This window comes from Paramisgurnus dabryanus, chromosome 4, assembly GCF_030506205.2.
Source record: "Paramisgurnus dabryanus chromosome 4, PD_genome_1.1, whole genome shotgun sequence".
NCBI lineage: Eukaryota > Metazoa > Chordata > Actinopteri > Cypriniformes > Cobitidae > Paramisgurnus > Paramisgurnus dabryanus.
This window is the reverse complement of record NC_133340.1, coordinates 47,175,246-47,194,592: the sequence shown is the minus strand read 5'-3', so window position 1 is coordinate 47,194,592 and position 19,347 is coordinate 47,175,246. Positions and strand designations below refer to the sequence as shown.

At 37.6% G+C, this 19,347-nt stretch overlaps 1 protein-coding gene across 9 annotated transcripts in view; it reads left to right on the top strand.

Annotated features, from left to right (window-relative positions):
* Nucleotides 1-19,347, top strand: part of zc3h13 (zinc finger CCCH-type containing 13) — a 301,826-nt gene that overhangs the window by 129,473 nt on the left and 153,006 nt on the right. For all 9 annotated transcript variants that reach the window (XM_073814423.1, XM_073814422.1, XM_073814421.1 and 6 more), the window contains one exon: nt 12,389-12,430. In XM_073814423.1, coding sequence (XP_073670524.1) covers nt 12,389-12,430 — 42 coding nt within the window. The remainder of the gene's footprint in view (nt 1-12,388; nt 12,431-19,347) is intronic.

Sequence of the window (19,347 nt, the reverse complement as noted above, 5' to 3'; positions counted from 1 at the left end):
TAAATGTTTGTAATTTCTTTATTTGTTATTAGATTTTCCCCACCCCCTTTTTGCTGATCTGAAAAATAATCCGATCCGTGCCAAAAAAACTGTAATGTGATCTGAACCGTGAGTTTTGTGATCTGTCACACACCCCTAGTAAAGTTAGTACACAGTGATAGCCATAAATACATTTGTACTAATAATTGGCATAATAATTTATTTCTGTGTTTCGGTTTTTCGGCCTTGGTTTCCTCATTTTCGGTTTCGGCCAAAAATTTTCATTTCGGTGCATCCCTTATATATATACATGCGTATATGTGACCCGTCACGGAATCCAGGGACACAAGTCGGCAGCACAAGTTTCGAGAAAATGAGAAACAAAGTTTTTTTTTTCAAAATTTGTGATTTTCGTTTTATTGCAGAATCTGTTAGTTGAGATCACGAAGAAGACTCTCCATGTTTGAGATAGCAGTTTTTGTATATTTAAAAGCGTACATTTTGCGGTTAAAATAGGCTTGTTTTTCCGGAGATTCTAGCGTGCAGCGGGGGGCGTCATTGTCTGTGTGTATATTTACATACTGTATAAGCTTTTGTTTTCGCCTCCGCCCCCAAAGGGAACAGCGTGACTACTAAATAAGAATAGTTCGCCCAAAAATGAAAATAATGTAATTAATGACTCACCCTTATGTCGTTCTAAACTCGGAAGACATCCGTTCATCTTCGGAACACAGTTTAAGATGTTTTATCATTAGATTTAGTCCGACAGCTTTCTATCCCCTTTATTGAAAATCTATGTATGGTTTCCATGTCCAGAAAGGTAATAAAACATCATCAAAGTAGTCCATGTGACATCAGTGGGTCATTAAGATTGTGTTGATGCATCGAAAATACAGTTTGGTCCAAAAATAGCAGAATTACGACTTTATTCAGCATTGTCTTCTCTTCCGGCTCGAGCGTGAAGTCACGTGACTGTAGTGACGCGGCTGCCCTGTTCCTCAGACATGTTTGCTAAGTTTTTTTTTTTTCAAACTTATAGCGTGCGTCTCCCCAGACTGTAATGCTCGGGCGCACAAAACAAAAGAAAAATACAAGAAGCTGGGGCGGAACAAATAACAGTCAGCCGCATCGTACGTCAGCCGCTTCACTGACTTTATGCGGCGCTGCAGTCGGATGACGTCAAAGTACCGCGAGAGCTCTTCAAGAAATCTTACGGAGTAGTTTAATTTCGACTCGCTCTCGCGGTACTTTGACGTCATCTCTATGTCAGTTCTTGCAGCGCAGCATGAGTCCAAACACACAGAAGTTACACAGATATCGTTGTATTCTTTATATAATTGGCTACATGTTTTGTCTATCAATATTTTCCATGAAGTCATTGGCTGATGGAGGAACCAGCAAGCGATTGGTAACATCTCTAAAGGATGTCACGTTTTCGACGGCGCTGTTTGGATGATCTATTATACTACTTCCCTATTTTAAATACAAACTTTGAAGGCGGGTTCATGTGTTTAATGGAGTGTAAGCTCATATACCCTTACATGTTACGATTTAAATAGTCTTCAGATTGTATATTAGATTGTATTACCAGTCATTCATGCGAAATCTGATGTAAACAATCTATATATCACGGATTATACGCATTTGTGGACAAAAATGGTCATTGGATAATCTGAAACAGACTGGATTCGACTTGTGATCATCCCCACAAAGGTAAAAAGAGTCATGTTTATTTTTGCGTGTTGTCATTAGGTCATAAAATACTACATATGATACTAGAACATCTCAAAAAGGGTTTTACAGGGAGTATGGCTTAGCTAAATGAGATGTAAATGAGCCCTATTGTCTCCCCCAGCTGAAAAGAAGAGTCCCTTTCGTCTCGATTTTCTCGGTTTGAATATTTCTGAGTTCCTATATTCAAATGGCCACAACTTCTCCAAATCTTATCAGATTTCCATGTGTTACAAATTGTTAAAAAGCTTAGAAACTGCACTTTCAGAATCTTTGAGTAACTCAAAATGCCCCAGATCCGACTTGTGTCCCTACTTTCCGTGACTGGTCACAATTGCGGATGAATTCTTTATATGAATAGCTTAGATGTGAATTATCACAACGTACTTTCGAAGCTATGCTTACCACGCCCCACTTTTATATCTCTGCCCGCAATCATTAAATGCGTTAACTGCTTGTGGCTAGTAGGGTGCCCCCAAGCCTGTGGGGCCCCACTCAAATGCGTGGTTTGCAACGGTTAATGCCTGGCTCACACTTCAGGGTTTTTAAAATCCAAGCACATTATGAAATCTGGTTGCAGCACACACATAAGGAGAATCTTCTCAGATATTCTTGTTTTAAATCTTAAACCTACTCACACTGCAAGATTTAAAAGTCCTAGTGCATCACGCACTACAGGATATTATTAAGATTACCTTGGTAGAGCAAGCACTTCAGGTGACCTCAGGGGAAGCGGATATAAAGGAATGGAGATTGCGAGACATTTTATTTTATATTTACATTTGCTAGCAGCTTTCTATACTTACCCTGTGTATTTGAAACCTATGGGATTTCTCCTCCTTGGCTCTTGTTTATGAGGCAACAATCATGATACATTTTAAGGTTGCGTTATGCAGGCATTGTTTGCACACAACTGTAGATACATGCACATTCTAGCACCAACTCAAGTCTACTCCTCATGCAAGATGGGCCAAATTTATTTAAAAACATATTTTATATATAATTGCCTAGCCTATATACCATTATTTTTTACACATTGAAAAGTTATAGAATTAAGAGATCTTGACTTCCGGTTTGAGCATGTAGCGAACAGTCGTGTGAGAAGTGGCTCCTGAAATACTTTTTATTTTCTACCTTATTTTTTCGGCATAAAGTTTGGCTCACCATAAGTTGATTGCGTGTCTGTTAAGAATATCATTACACAGCTAAATGAGACCAAAGAGACGTGATCGAGGGCAAAAAACGACCGAGATGGACGAAGATGCCACAAGTGAAGACAATATGGCTACACAAGCTAGCCCAAGTTCGGAGTTACCTGCTGATCTTGCAAAGCTTCACTCTGTGCTTCTATCTGACCTGGCACAGCAAACGGACTCCCTCCTGAAAAAAGCACTTGGCAATGCACTGGCAGCAATTTCTGCATCCCTGGAACTGGTAAAATCGTTGCTTGATTCCCACGAAGAACGTATCCATGACATGGAGGAAGGGCTAAACGACCACAGCGAAAGGATTGTGGCGATCGAAACAACATGCGCCGCACTTCAAGCGGAAAATGAGAAGCTCAAAAACAAAGTGGAGGATTTGGAAAATCGTTCTTGTAGGTCTAATCTGGGAGTTGTCAGTATATATGGAGTATATGGAGGGGCCGGATACAGTTAAGTTCATGACTGAATTTTTCAAAGAAGTCCTGGGTAAGGAATTCTTTCCGCACCCCCTCATTATCACCCGTGCGCACCGAGTGGGACCCAAACCGTCCACCGACTCCGGCGCTAGCTCCATACGGCCGAGGATATTCCTCGTTCTCTTCCACAATTTCCAAAACAAACACCGCATAATAATGAGGAAACGAGTGCAGTTGTTCTTCAGGGGACATAAGGTATTTTTCCACGAGGATGTCAGCGCTGAACTCTGTAAGAACTCTGGAGAAGGCCAGAGAGTTTTATGATCTTCATTGGTGGAAAGTAACCTAAATGATGCTGGAGCATAGAATATTTTACAAAAATGTGAAAGTAATCCTTACTTTCAGCTAAGACACTTTGATTCCTTGGGACTATTTGTTTTTGTGGTTAATTAAAAGCTCACAAGTAGCCTAATGCCTACGTTAATGTGGTTTTCGTACATGTTTACGGTACAATAACAACGTAGTGACCTCTGTAATTTAAATGTATAACAGTGTTTTCTTTTTTCCTTGAGCTGGATACATTTTATTTTTACTAGGTCAGGCATTTTTATTTATTTTACATACTTTAATTGCACAGTGAGCACTGGTAATCCAGATGCAAGTTAGGGACATTTCATATTACTTTAAATTTTATTTATTGATTTATTTATTTATTTAGTTTGGTCCCTTTTTTCTTTATTCTTAAGGTGAGCTGAATAGATAATTGTATATAGGTAGAACATTAATCACTTACTGATAGAGGAGCCACCCTCAGGTTAGGATTGGAGTTATAGACAACACTAGATGTCTTGGAAGTTTTTTTTGTCTGGGAATTCCTGCGGTTTTCTACGTTTGGGGAAGAAGATCTTGGTTTGGAGTGTTCAATGGGTTTTTTTATTTTATTTTTTTATTTCAACTTAAGTTTCATGAAAACTGGGGAACATTTTATTTACATTGTAAAATCTTATCTTCGAAGGAGGCACACAGCTATGTTAAACAGTAGTTTTAGTATTTTATTACTACTTCATTTTTCTTTTACATAACTACACACAGTGTGTGTTGACATTACTTATGGCCATAAATGTACAAGGTCAATCGTACACATTTTGGATGTCTCATATGATAAATAATGCAGGCGGTACAGGTCCAGTAGAGGGAGCTGCAGTTAGGTTTCTATCCTGGAATGTTAAGGGATTGAATGGTCCCGTGAAACGCTCTAGGATTTTTTCCCATCTTAAACAATTGAAAACTGATATTTTATTTTTGCAGGAGACACATTTACAGTTAGAAGATCACACTAGACTCCGTAAATTATGGGTTAATCACATTTTTCATTCCAAATTTAATAATAGATCGCGAGGGGTGGCAATTCTGATTAATAAACTAATCCAGTTCTCACCAAACGTAGTTATTGCAGACCCCAAAGGTCTAGATGTCATTGTCTCGGGCCTTCTATTTCAAACACCTGTTCTTTTGGTAAATGTGTATGCCCCCAACTGGGACGATGCTGAATTTTCCAACAAGCTTCTGTCATCTCTCCCTAATTTAGATACACACAGACTGATCCTTGCAGGAGATCTTAATTGTACAATTAACCCATTGCTTAATAAATCTAGCCCTAAATTTACCCTACCTTTTGCAATATCGAGGGTCTTTTTTAGACTATGAGACAAAATGGCTGTGTAGACCCATGGCGCTTTCAAAGTCCGATAAAAAGGATAGCACTACAATCCAAGCTTAATCTTATATCCACTAACCAGGCTGAATATTTATTACTGCGGACCCGGTGTACTTACTATGAGTACGGAGAAAAAGCTAGTCGATTGCTGGCTCACCAGCTGAAACATCAGGAGGCTTCACGGCTCATACCACAAATAAAAGATCAGGATCAAAACATAGTCACCAACCCAAAGGAAATCAATAATACTTTTGCCACATTTTACTCTATACTTTACACGTCCGAATTCCCTTCAGATGTTACGAATATGAATAATTTTTTTGATAATTTAGAATTACCTACTATTGAGCCTGGAGACAGGGAAGTGTTAGATCGACCTCTTGCACTGAGAGAGATCGCTGCAGCTATTGGAGACATGCGAACTGGTAAATCTCCAGGACCCGACGGTTACCCCCAGAATTTTTCAAGAAGTTTAAAGATAAACTTGCACCTATTATGCTAGAAGTATTTAACAAATCATTGAGAAATGGTTCCTTGCCCGCAACCCTCACACAAGCTAAGATCACACTACTCCTCAAAAAGGATAAGGACCCCACTAACTGTGGCTCTTATCGGCCTATCTCCCTCCTAAATGTTGATATAAAAATTCTAGCCAAGGTGATGGCATACCGTTTAGAATCCGTTCTACCTAAAGTAATTTCTGAGGACCAGACTGGTTTTATAAGGGGTCGTCACTCTTTTTCAAATATTCGCCGACTTACTAACGTGATCTACTCCCCCGGTCCCTCCTCGACTGCAGAAGCTGTAATCTCTCTGGATGCGGAGAAGGCTTTTGACCGGGTGGAGTGGAAATACTGGTTTGCCGTATTGGAGAGGTTTGGGTTTGGTGACAACTTTCTGGCATGGATTCGTCTGCTCTATTCGTCCCCACAAGCATGTATTCAAACTAATCAATCTCATTCAAAATTTTTCCCCTTGACACGTGGGACACGTCAAGGATGTCCTTTATCCCCACTATTATTTGCAGTGGCAATTGAGCCTCTTTCGCTTGCTTTAAAGTCGCCGTTGTTATTTCGGGGGGTTGGGCGTGGGACTGAGGAACATTGCGTCTCTCTGTATGCAGACAATCTTTTGATCTATGTAAGCAACCCAGAAACTAGCACCCCTGTAATTGTATCACTATTGAATAATTTTGGGTAATTTTCCAGCTATAAACTCAATTATCAGAAAAGCGAATGTTTCCCCATTAATGATTTGGTAATGCAAATGAAGCAAGTAGTAGTCCCCCTTCACTTAACACATTCCGGTTTCAAATATCTTGGAATAAATATTACGCGTTCTTTCACCTCTCTTTTTGGGGCTAAATTTACACCTTTAGTTAACCAAATGAAAGCTGACTTCCAAAGGTGGAGCTGCCTACCTCTGACTATTGCAGGGAGGGTACAAGCGGTGAAGATGAGCATACTCCCAAAGTATTTGTATTTGTTTCAATGTCTACCATTATTCCTGACTAAATCATTTTTTAAATCAGTTAACACATTCGTTACCTCCTTTATCTGGAAGAATAAAGTTCCTAGAGTTAATAAAGGCTTACTTCAGAGGGGTCGCGATGTGGGGGGACTGGCTCTCCCAAGTTTTATTCACTACTGTTGGGCAGTTAACTTACAGAAAATATTATTCTGGCTTTATGTGCCAGACACCGATTGGTGTATACTTGAGGCACACTCTTGCCACTCGTCATCTCTTTCTGCTTTGGTGTACTCCTCCCTGCACACAATGTGGTCCAGGTTTACCTCCAACCCCATAGTACTATCCACCCTTAGAATCTGGGCCCAGTTCAGAAACCATTACAAATTCACCTCTCCCTCCACCCTTAGCCCTATTTGTAAGAATCACTTATTTCCAGCTTCCTCTCTTGACTTAACATTTGCTCAGTGGGGTAGGAAGCAGCTTTCCTGTTTTAAAAGTTTGTATTGTAAAGAAGGGTTTGATAGTTTTGATAATATATGCCAGAAATATGATCTCTCACGCAGTAACTTTTTTTTAGATATCTCCAAGTACGCCACTGTGTCAAAACATTGTTCCCTAACTTCCCAAGCCTCCCTACTGAGGCACCATGGGAAGAAATGACCCTCCTCCGTCCACAAAAAGGACTGATTTCACAATTATATTCTCAACTTATGTCTCTGGAAAACCATGACCTTTCAAAAATTAAGAACAGGTGGGAGGACGAGTTGATGGTTTAACTCAGGATTTAGGATTAACTCATCCTCATCGTGTGCACGCTTGGGGCTCATTCAGTTTAAAGTAGTGCATAGGGCTCATTTCAGTAGGGCTAGGCTAGCAGATATATATTCAGGAACGGACGGGAGTTGTAATAGGTGCTCCCTTTCTCCAGCTGACTTAACACACACATTTTGGTTGTGCCCCAGATTAAATTAATATTGGTCATCTGTTTTTCAAACTTTATCCAAAGTCATAAAAATCCAAATTAAGCCTTGTCCGTTCATTGCAATTTTTGGTATTCCAAAGGAGACTTTAACTTTAACCCGGGACCAATTGGACATTATCGCTTTTACATCACTTCTTGCCCGTTGTAGAATCGTATTGGTCTGGACATCCGCCACCCCACCAGCTGTGGCCGCATGGTTAAGGGATGTTTTGTCTTTTCTTAAATTAGAAAAAGTGAAATTCACGCTGAAAGGGTCCATCCAGAAGTTCTACTTAAAATGACAACCGTTTGTGACATACTTTGAGAATCTCAAAGTATTGCCTGAAGTATGAGTTTCCTTTATACTTTACAATTTAACTCTTCCTGTCTTTGTTTCCATTTTTTATTATCTCTTTTTAATAGGGATGTAACGATACACTAAGCTCACGGTCTGATCTGTATCTCGATGCTTGACTCACGATACGATACACATCACGTTTTTTGTTAACAATTTCAGTAACTTTTTTGTTGTACATAAAACTTAATAAAGAATTTTAACATTTTAAGGCTTAACTGAACCTTCTCTATAGGTCGGTCACTGAAAAAAGGGAAATTTTACATAAAATTAGAATTTAGGGACTTAGCAGGGGCATTGTTAGATATAAAGCTCTACTGGGGCACAGACCCTCTATTTTTCTGACTTTTTTGAAAGCCTAACACTTCTATACAATGCTCTTTGCTTAATCCACTATTCCTACATGTATTTAAAAATATTTAAGTATCATGTTCATTATACTTAATGTTAACATGTTTGGAGGCATAAATGGCATAAACGGTTTGGAAATGAACATATTATCTTGCACATGTGTATTTTACATTATACAATTATAACAATGATTAACTTATTTTTTACAAGAATATTTTTACAATAACACTAACACTATTTTAAGTAACCCTTCATTTTATGACTGCTATACTAAAATAATCTGTCATAGTTTTTGCCAACTGTGTCCGACAGCTATACACTAAATATTAATTTAATATCTGAAAATACAGAATAGTATAACACATAAATGTTTTCAGCATCAATGAAATTCTATAGACTTGACAAAGGTTTACTTGAGATTTTTCCTCTAATGTTTGAGATCTGACTGGGTGAGGATTAAACTCCCTTAAACTCATCATCTCTCCTTTCTGCTTCCCTTTCCCTGCTGTGCACAAAACATTTCTGATGTCTATCTACAGAAGTCAATAGTGATCGAGTCAAAATAAGATTATCATATTATTTAGGAACTTACTTTAGTTTTGTCATGTTTTCATAATATATCCCAATCGTGTGGCATCACCTTGACTTTTGTATAAAGCTGCGCGTGCGCAGCTGAATGCACAGAAGCATGCGTCTCGACATGCTTTGGTGCGTGTACGCGACGCGTCCGTGCGATTGATTAAGATTTCCGTCGAGTGATATGAAAACAAAATGCTGCCAGACGTTGGACTTAAAAGATGACGGGGCATTATCTATATCAATTTCTGTTTCTACCGAAGTCATGTTTGCTGACCATAAGTTCAAGCTGCGGATGATTCATGCGATGTCTGTGTGACTGCGGTGAAGCACAGGTGACGCTGGCGCAGAGTAGATCACGTGTTAAATGACCAGCGAATAAAATAAAAAGAACGTCATCGTATAAATATCCCCGTCATGCACGATGCAACATCGTGGCATTTTTTTTTTGTATCGTGAAGTATCGTACTGCGAAGTATCGTTACATCCCTACTTTTTAATTATTTTTTTTTATTCAAGTTAACGGTCAATTGCCTTAATGTGGTGGGAAATGAGTAACCTGACTGAAAATTTCGAAACTCTGAATTCAAAGCCCTGTTAACCATCTGGGGCCGAAATATGGATATGCAGTTGTGTGCTTGTTTTTAATGTGTAGATCCTTCAATTTTTAGTTTTTGTTATTTGTTTTTTGAAGTACTGTGTAACAAACAAAATGAAAGACTGTTCTCCCAGAATGTTGTCAAAATATGGGGGGCGGGATAAATGTGTTGGGAGGGTTCTTTTGGGGGGGGGGGGGGTTGTTTAAGGTTTTAGTTGTTGAAGATAAAATAAAACTGGAGACCTGTTTCACTTTCTGTAAAATGTAACATCCTTGATTTTCCAATAAAAAGATTTATAAAAAAAAATAATTAAGAGATCTTTAAGCTATTTCTATTAATGCTCTCTTTTCCTGTTTCTTCCTAACAGGATTATTTTTGTAAGCTTTCTCAGGGGCGAAAATTTCATTTAAATGTTGGGGGGACATTAAACATAAAATTTTTCAAGAACAATTTTTGAAGGGGACACCAATAATACAGGCAAAATTGTACTTGCAAGGAAATGTGTACAGATAGAAAACGTTTCTCTTTCTCTATGAATGGACGCAAATTTAATTTTAATACACATGAATGCAGAGGTGGAAAGATAATAAAATATTCTACTTTAGTAAAAGTAAAGTTACTGGTCTAAAAATCTACTCAAGTAAAAGTAAGTCATTTTTATTTTACTCAGAGTAAAAGTTACTTTTTTTACAGCGGGGAGAGGTTTCTAGTATAGTTCAAAAAGGACAAGGGAATATAAATCTCAAACTAGTTGTTTTTTTTGTAGGAACATCTTAACATTTAAAGTGCAATAACAAAAAGTTAATAAAACAAAAAGCTTTTTTATAACTAAGAAACATTTATGGAATTGTTTAATGATTTTTACTGGTGATTTATGCACTTGAAGCAAAAATAATGAGGTCAGCAGCTAGTAAGTAAAATCACTATAGTAAGGTTGTAATTGATATATTGCTGGTAACATACATTATTTTATTAAACTATATGTGACCAGTCACGGAAAGTAGGGACACAAGTCGGATCTGGGCATTTTGAGTTATTCACAGATTCTGAAAGTGCAGTTTCTAAGCTTTCCAACGATGTGTAACACATGGAAATCTGATAAGATTTGGAGAAGTTGTGGCCATTTGAATATAGGAACTCAGAAATACTCAAACCGAAAAAAATGGAGACAAAAGGCACTCTTCTTTCCAGCTGGGGGAGACAATAGGGCTCATTTACATCTAATTTAGCTAAGCCATACCCCAAAGCCGTTTTGAGATGTTCTAGCATCATATGTAGTATTTTATGACCAAATGACAACATGCAAAAATAAACATGACTCTTTTTACCTTTGTGGGGATCACAAGTCGAATCCAGTCTGTTTCAGATTATCCAATGACCATTTTTGTGATTATACCTAGTTTAAATGAGCATATAATGAGATGAGTGCCATATACTTTTATCCTTTACACGTTTATTGTATACTAGCTTCCCAGACCTGTGAACCTGATGTCTTTCAATCTCTCTATATCTCTCGCTCTCTCCCTCTCTGCAATGTCTATTGACATGCGCATTCCCGAGGACGTTCTTTAGTTGTTTGACTTGACGCGAAGCTGATAGACCTCGAAGGATAATGCACATGTATTAAAAATGCGTCGTGCAAATTAGCGGTAAAAACTCGGCTCAATGAAACAATCGCTTCGCGTCAATGGCCAGGGGTTTCTTTCATAAGAATTGAATTGAGGGTCTGCATTAGCCCTCGCCTGTCTTGTCCCTCTCCATGGCTCTTTTTGCGCGTTCCCCGCCCATTAATCAATCATCCGTGGCGGTTCTTTATCACCTTGCTATTTTATTTTTTTACTCCGTAATGGATATGATTTAAAATGTAGCGAAGTAGCCTACAATACTTTAAACAAAACATACTTAAGTAAAAGTAAAAGTACAGATTTTAAACCTACTCAAAAAAGTAAAAGTACACAAAAAAACCTCAATTACAGCAACGTGAGTAAATGTAATTTGTTACTTTCAGCTCTGCCTCACCTCTGCATGAATGCATAAAAATGTTTTCTTGTTCATTTATCTGCTTCTGTTCTCATAAAACGAAATATGTTCAGGTTTATATGTCCAAACAGTCCCGTTTTAAAACATATGAGGTTAAACTGATAAGTGATGGGAAACGTTTGTTTGTAGGTATATAGCTGATTAACGCGTCAGCTCCGTACACTTCTCAACCACCCGACTGTGTGGCGCTGGCAGTGGACCAAACCACTGTGAGGCAAGGGAGAGGGAATCAAAATGTTTACAACGTTTTCTGTTGTTGCTCCGTTTGCATTTGTATTGTTTTACTTCTTACACAACTATTTTAAGTATTGTAAATCATTAAATTATTTTCAATACACATATTTTAATGATATTTTAGGGGGGACAACCCTCAGATAGGGGGTCCTGTCCCCCCCGACCCATGCCCCCCCACGGATTTCCGCCTATGGGCTTTCTTGCAATGTAGTGTCTGGGGTTTAATTCAGTATTTACATTACCAGTGACTCTAGACAAATGTTCAAAAAATTCAAGAATGTTATATAAAAGGTTTAATTTATCTTTTTCGCCACCCTAATTGGGCTGCGCCGGTGAACAGCAAAGAACGCATGATGACCTTAAATTATTTTTAATTCACATTAGAAGATATTCTAGGCCGATTTTGGGGAGGAGAAAATCGTAGTAAATTCGGCCCGATAATCCAGTAGTACAAGCCAGGAATTAGTGTAGAAAGCTGCTATCAAATTTATAAAGTGAAGCACTTAAATTTTTAAGTCGTGTTATCTAAACATGTTTAAGATTTGAGAGAAGATTATCTGTCAAGATTGTCATTATGTGTGTGCTGCAACCAAATGTTATAATTTGCCAGGATTTAAAAAATCCTGTAGTGTGAGCCAGGCATAACTTCCATTGTCTTGATTATTTTTAGACATCATGTGATTTGCAGTCCTAAAACCATAAAGAATGTAAGACTTAAAATTACACCTGTTAATGATATATTTTCTTTTTACAGGAAGTTTCCAAAACTAGAAACAGCGGTTCTTTGAAGGACAAGGTAGGAATGCAGTCTACCTATTAATACATGTTATTTGGGGAAAGACTATGTTTAGTGCATGTAGTGTTAGTATAAGCAATATAAATGGTTTGGTGCAAGTTAAGTTCAATAGGCTTTATGCCCAGCTGCACTACTTCCTGAACTTCAGCCAGCTTCTTGTTTCCTGTCTGCCATTATTGGACAAACTGATTAATCCAGGTGTGCCTGACCTCAGTAGTCACAAACTGACTGTCTGAATATTGTTGTTGTGACTACTGAGGTCAGGCACACCTGGATTAATCAGTTTGTTTGTGACCGCTGAGATCAGGCACACCTGGATTAATCAGTTTGTCCAATAATGGCAGACAGGAAACAAGAAGCTGGCTGAAGTTCAGGAAGTAGTGCAACTGGGCATAAAGCCTATTTATGTAAAGAATGTAAGGTTGTGTAATTACCACACAAAGTAATTTAGACTCGTCCCTCAATAATCATATAAACATTCACAATGGAAGTACATAGCCAGGCAGTAAAGTTTCAAACACACACAAAAATAAAGTATAGCTATAAAACTTGGGCCTAAAAATCATGTGCAGTGTGATAGATTCATTATTCAGTACTGACCCTATTGTAGTAAATATCCAGTCTTTCCTGCTTAAGTTCGTTGATCTATGCAGGGGATTATAGAGGGTTTTCACGACGCGTCATCAGAGCGGGGGTCGCCATATTGGAGGCACTCTGCATCACAACAGAGCACAGGCACTGCTGTATATCCCGAACGTCGTCAAGGAAAATGGTTAATTATTGCCGTGTTTGAGGTTGTACCAATAGGACAGATCGAGAAAAACATTTGGAATATTATCGTATTTCAAAAGTTATTAAAAACCAGGGAAAGGAATGCAAGAAATTATCAGAAGAGGTGCTTCTGGTTGGCAAAGCTCAGGAAAAATAGTATTGTATTAGAAATATGATTGAAGTACATAAAGTATAAAACAAGTATGCTTCTACTTGTTGTGCTTTATTTAAAGAGTATTTAATATGTACTTTTTAAAAGTATACTTTTAGTGTATCCACAAAATGTACTTAAACACAACTAAAATTTGCGCTGCAATGGCTTAATACCAGTGTGTTTAATTGCTTATAACAAGTTTCTATTGTAATAATATTTTTAATAGTAAATGGTAAAAACAATTATTGCTTTTATTGTGTGCCTTTTCTATTTTAAAGCACTTTGGTAGGACACTGGCTATTTTAAATTTGCTATATAAATAAAGCTGACACTGACATAATGGGCTCGGCGTGAATCCAAGAAGAGGGAGCTAACTCGTAGGGATCTGCACCGCCTATAAATTGTAATTTCTTGAAATACAAATCCTTCCCTATATGCCTTTGCATCTTAGACGCGTTTTCTGTTGTTTAGACATCTCTAAATTCACTTAAAGTATCCAAAGCGCACAATACCTCCATTGTACTCCGTTCAGTTCTTTACACCGAGCGCCTCCACAATGGCCGCGCATCCGGGTTACCGCCCAGAACGTGACGTCGGTGAAAGCCCTCTACACTCAAAAAAATATTTAACCCCAAAAGTTAAAACTTATGCATTTCAATTGCATGTCAATTTTCCATCCAATTTAATCACATAAATCAAATGTAAAAGTTAACATTATGTTTTAAGCTAAACCATCACATTCAATTTATGTGAATGAATTAAATAAATTTTATGTTAATCGATTAACTGGGTTTTAAGATTGGGTAATACATAAACTTTATTCTTTTTAAATAACTTATTGCTATTGCTTTATATAACTCTTGTTTCTGTTAATTATATTAAATAAATTGTCAAAAAATGTTTAGTTATCACTGTATGCATTTATTGTGTTGCAATTCAGCTTCATAAAACACAGGAAGCTAATAAAACTTCACACACAGAAACAGTTTTCTTAATATACATTACTACTGTATTACAGTATCAGTGCTGCTACAAAACCAGTCCTTAGATTTCTAACCACTTTTGTTTCAAGATTAACAAGAGGTACAGGAAGGTGCATGTATCTTGCATTAGTGTCATTAGCAGCATTCCAGAGTTACTGAACTCAGTTTCAACACTCCAAAGTGAAATTTGGAGCTTCATATGAACGCAGTAATCGAAAAACATTTTTACTTAGGAGAAATAACTATAACAGTATCAGTGCTTGTATTTCCAAACTGGCTCAATAGCACAAGAGCTAACAACTTTTGTATCAAGAGTATCAGAGCTACAGGAAGGGGCATCAGGTGCATCATCTTCATCAGTTTGTAGAACAAAATCCAAAAGATCACAAGTTTTCAAATGTCTTTATAGATGTTGGAAAAATCCAAACAAGCAAAAAGGCCCTTTTCACTGAAAGATTTTGATTTTAAGTGCTTGAACTTTTTGGGAAAGCTTGTTGCCATCCAAATTCATCAGTACCTTCTGAAAGAATTCAAACGTGAATTTGAGGCTCTTAGGGTAGCTTAAGTTGAGAGCGTAGATCAGTCCAAACAGGATCACTACTCCAAAGGAAATACTCTTCAAGCGTTGAAGCAGCATCACACCTTCTATCACTACCACAACATCCCCTAGATTCTCCTCAGCACCTTCTCTACGGATCGCATAAATCCCAAGAGTAGTCTCAGAAATTCCTCTCTCAGCTTCTACTGGGTTGCAGTCCTAAAAAGAAAAAAATAGCCCTTTTCAGTTTAACTGAAATATTGGACACATGCAGCTTAGAAATTAGTTTATATTCTTATATAAAAACATATACAAACCATGAATTCTTTCACGAGTGTTGTGATGTCTTCATTGAGATAAACACACAGACTCTTTATGACACAGTCTCGTTTGAGGTGCATGTCATCACGCTAGAAAATAATAAAACAATATTAAATACAAAGATTATAATGACATCATTGTAATTAGTTCTACATAGAAAAAAATACATTTTACCACACCTTGTCAGCAATTGCCATTATGCGTGATATCTTCTGTCCAGAAGCACCTCCTTTGCTTTTGAAAACCTTATGCAGGTTTGCAGTGTATCCAGCTGCCCAAAGAACTTGGTCAGGAGTGGCACTGTTGTTATCGGCATGAATTCAGCGTTTATCTGAGAAAAATGGAAATTAAAATGGACAATAAATATAGGTATACTGTGGAGAATTTAGTTGTATTTTACCAAAATTGTATTGTGTCTACAGTTCTTACTATATAGTTATATATACACATATACATATACATACACATACATACACACATACACAAACACATACATACTATATAGTTCTTATATATTAAAAAGCAACAACAAAAAACACAAACCTTAAGTGAGTGATTGTCCCAAACGTAGTCTAAATATGCTGGAATAATGACACTAATGGGGTCTCTGCAATGGTAAAGACAACCAACAGTTAGATTGCATGTACTCAGCATTAAAAGAATGCATGTTTCACTTCCATGGATTTGTTTAAACGTAAAATCCTATACAGGTTTGCATGTAAATAACTCGTATCATTAAAATAAAGCAACAACAAAAAACACAAACCTTAAGTAAGTGATTGTCCCAAACGTCGTCAAAATATGCAGGAAAAATGACACTAATGGGGTCTCTGCAATAGTAAAACGACATATTAGATTTCTTGTACACAACATTAAAAGAACGCCTGTTTCACTTAATGGAGTCGTGGATTCCCCACTTCAAGGACTTGTTTAAACGCAAAATCCTGAACACGTTTGCATGCAGATAACGCGAATGCGCTCAATTAGGTCCTTGTTGAAAATTTCTGAATACGTGCAAAGGATATTTCTAACAAAGTACGTCGAGATGACAAAGCTCAGTGGTGGCGTTAACCAGCGATGCGCAGAACCATCATCTTATGACGTCAAGTACCGCGAGACAGCTGTAAGAGCACAGCTCTCAAATCGCTCTCGCGGTACTTCTGTGTCATTAAGGATCAGTCAAACGACTTGTTATGAACATGAAAATAAAGTGTAAGTTAAAGTAATTACGACGGAACTTTTATAACCATAGAAGTCTTACGCAACCTCTGGAAGTTGTTAAAACGAAGCACACACAGCGGACCGTACATCAAAGTATTTTATAAGAGATTTGTTTCAATGAGATATGGTATATACTTTCAAATATATTCAACTCTTATATACGATCGTTATACTGCGTTTCGTGAGTGCAATGTTTTGGCATAATGCGAAGCTTTAATTTTTAGTAAGTTATAATTTTTTTAATCATATATGCGTACCTGCCTAGATACATAAATAATAGACAGTCAATCGGCAGTACGTCTTGAAAAAAAGAGTTTACTTAACAGTTACTCGTTTTAAAATGGGGAATCCGAAAAATATAACGTTAAAGTTTAAATAGATCAAGCATCGATTAAATGATTACCAGTAATAAGTAATAATGAAGTCGAATCATTTATAGATAAATAAAATATCTTACCTTGTAGGAATAATTCAAATATGTTCCTTGCTACTGAATCAGAAACGCGCCGTCGTCCACATGTCGTCTGGCGCCACCGGAAGTTCAGTTAATCAAAGGTGCATGCGCAACACGTGACATTGCGCCTTATTGTAACCAATTAAGTATGTTTTATGTAATTTGATCAGGTTGCTCTTAAATACATACCATTCATGTAGTCTAAAAGCACTTCAGAAAGATAACATTTATTTGACATTTTTTCAAATATATTATATTTGGATTGTTTGCTTAATATCAATTACTGGCAAGAATCATTTTTTTGAGTGAATTAGTAACTTTCATTCACCCAAGTATTTAGAAAGTGATATTATAGTTTTAAGCAAAGTATTGTTCAGAGGTAGATAGGACCACGCTACATTTACTTGAGTAAGATTTTGGAAAATATGTACTCTTAGGAGTAGCCTATATTTAAAAGAGGGTACTTTTACTCATATATTTTTAATGGAACATTTGTACTTTTACTTAGTTACACTCTGTTGTTTCTTGGTTACTTTTATTTTTAAATTGCTTTCTCGTATTTCTGGGGCATTCGCAAATGAATGACTTGAATCAATTTTTTACAAAGTATTGCAAATGAATGAGTCAAGTCGATTCATATCAGGGTTTTAGAGTCCGACCAATTTGGTCCCACATGCGACCTAATTTTTCAATGGTGTGACTTAAAAAAGTCCAGCAATTAATCCAGCCATTCAAGGGAAAATAGTCTCCGTGACTTAGTCTCTCTGTGGTTCAACAACAGACACACATCGGGCCCATATCTTGGTTTAAACCAATTTAGAGATAGTAAAGGGCAGACCCCTCCCTCTGGTTGTGGTCCAGATATTCCTGTACATGTGTGTACTTTTTAAAATGTGTGTGCTGCAGTCAGAGAGAGGTGAGTAGCCTAGCCTGTTAGATAAACAAAGTGGATGTAGGATGATGAGAGAAGGAGAAAAATGGCTTGAACGTAAACCCGATGTACAGCAATGATGCATGACCCCCTGCTAGACTGGCTTTCTTAAAGAAATAAATTCCTTACTTGATTCACGTTGTTCACATATTTATAAATAAATCCCCTATCATAATTTCCCCCAGGGTTTTAGTTTTATGCGCAAATAATATTAAAATAAATAGAACAGAATGATTATGTCTTCGTTTAAATCTAGTAGTTTAGAGGTTTTTTTTAAATGATGTGAAAATCATTCTGCCTATTCATTCACATAAAGCAATATATTAATTTAGAATTTCTAAGACACTTTTTTTTCATAGAAAGGACATATGCAAGGAGGTGTGAAAGCTTCTGAATAATCTGTGATTGACACCTGAAGAAAACAAAATTTGCATAATGTGCCGCATAATGAGCATTTTAGGCAGGAATGTGAAAGGAAATTCAAAATAAATGCTGTTTTTCTATAGAAATCTGATTATTGTTGTAACAGCTATAGTTTGAAGAAGCTCTACACTCACTGCCACTTTATTAGGTACACCTGTCCAACTGCGAGTTAATGCAAATTTCTAATCAGCCAATCACATGGCAGCAACTCAATGCATTTAGGCATGTAGACATGGTCAAGACGATCTGCTGAAGTTCAAACCAAGCGTCAGAATGGGGAAGAAAGGTGTTTTAAGTGATTTTGATCATGGCATGGTTGTTGGTCCCAAACGGGCTGGTCTGAGTATTTCAGAAACTGCTGATCTACTGGGATTTTCACGCACAACCATCTGTAGGGTTTACAGAGAATGCTCAGAAAAAGAGAAAATATCCAGTGAGCGGCAGTTCTGTGGGCGCAAATGCCTTGTTGATGTCAGAGGAGAATGGACAGACTGGTTTGAGCTGATAGAAAGGCAACAGTAACTCAAATAACCACTCGTTACAACCGAGGTATGCAGTAGAGCATCTCTGAACACACAACATGTCAAGCCTTGAGGTGGCCACACCGGGTGCCACTCCTGACAGCTAAGAACAGGAAACTGAGGCAACAATTCGCACAGGCTCACCAAAATTGGACGGTAGAAGTTGGAAAAACGTTGCCTGGTCTTATGAGTCTTGATTTCTGCTGCGACATTCAGATGGTAGAGTCAGAATTTGGTGTCAACAACATTAAAGCATGTATCCATCCTGCCTTGTATCAATGGTTCAGACTGGTGGTGGTGGTGTAATGGTGTGGGGGATATTTTCTTGGCACACTTTGGGCCCATTAGTACCAATTGAGCATTGTGTATTGTTTCTGACCATGTTCATCCCTTTATGACCACAGTGTACCCATCCTCTGATGGCTACTTCCAGCAGGATAACGCGCCATGTCATAAAGCGCAAATCATCTCAGACTGGTCCTTGAACATGACAATGAGTTCACTGTACTCAAATGGCCTCCAGAGTCACCAGATCTCAACCCAATGGAGCATTTTTGGGATGTGATGGAATGGGAGCTTTGTGCCCTGGATGTGAAAGCG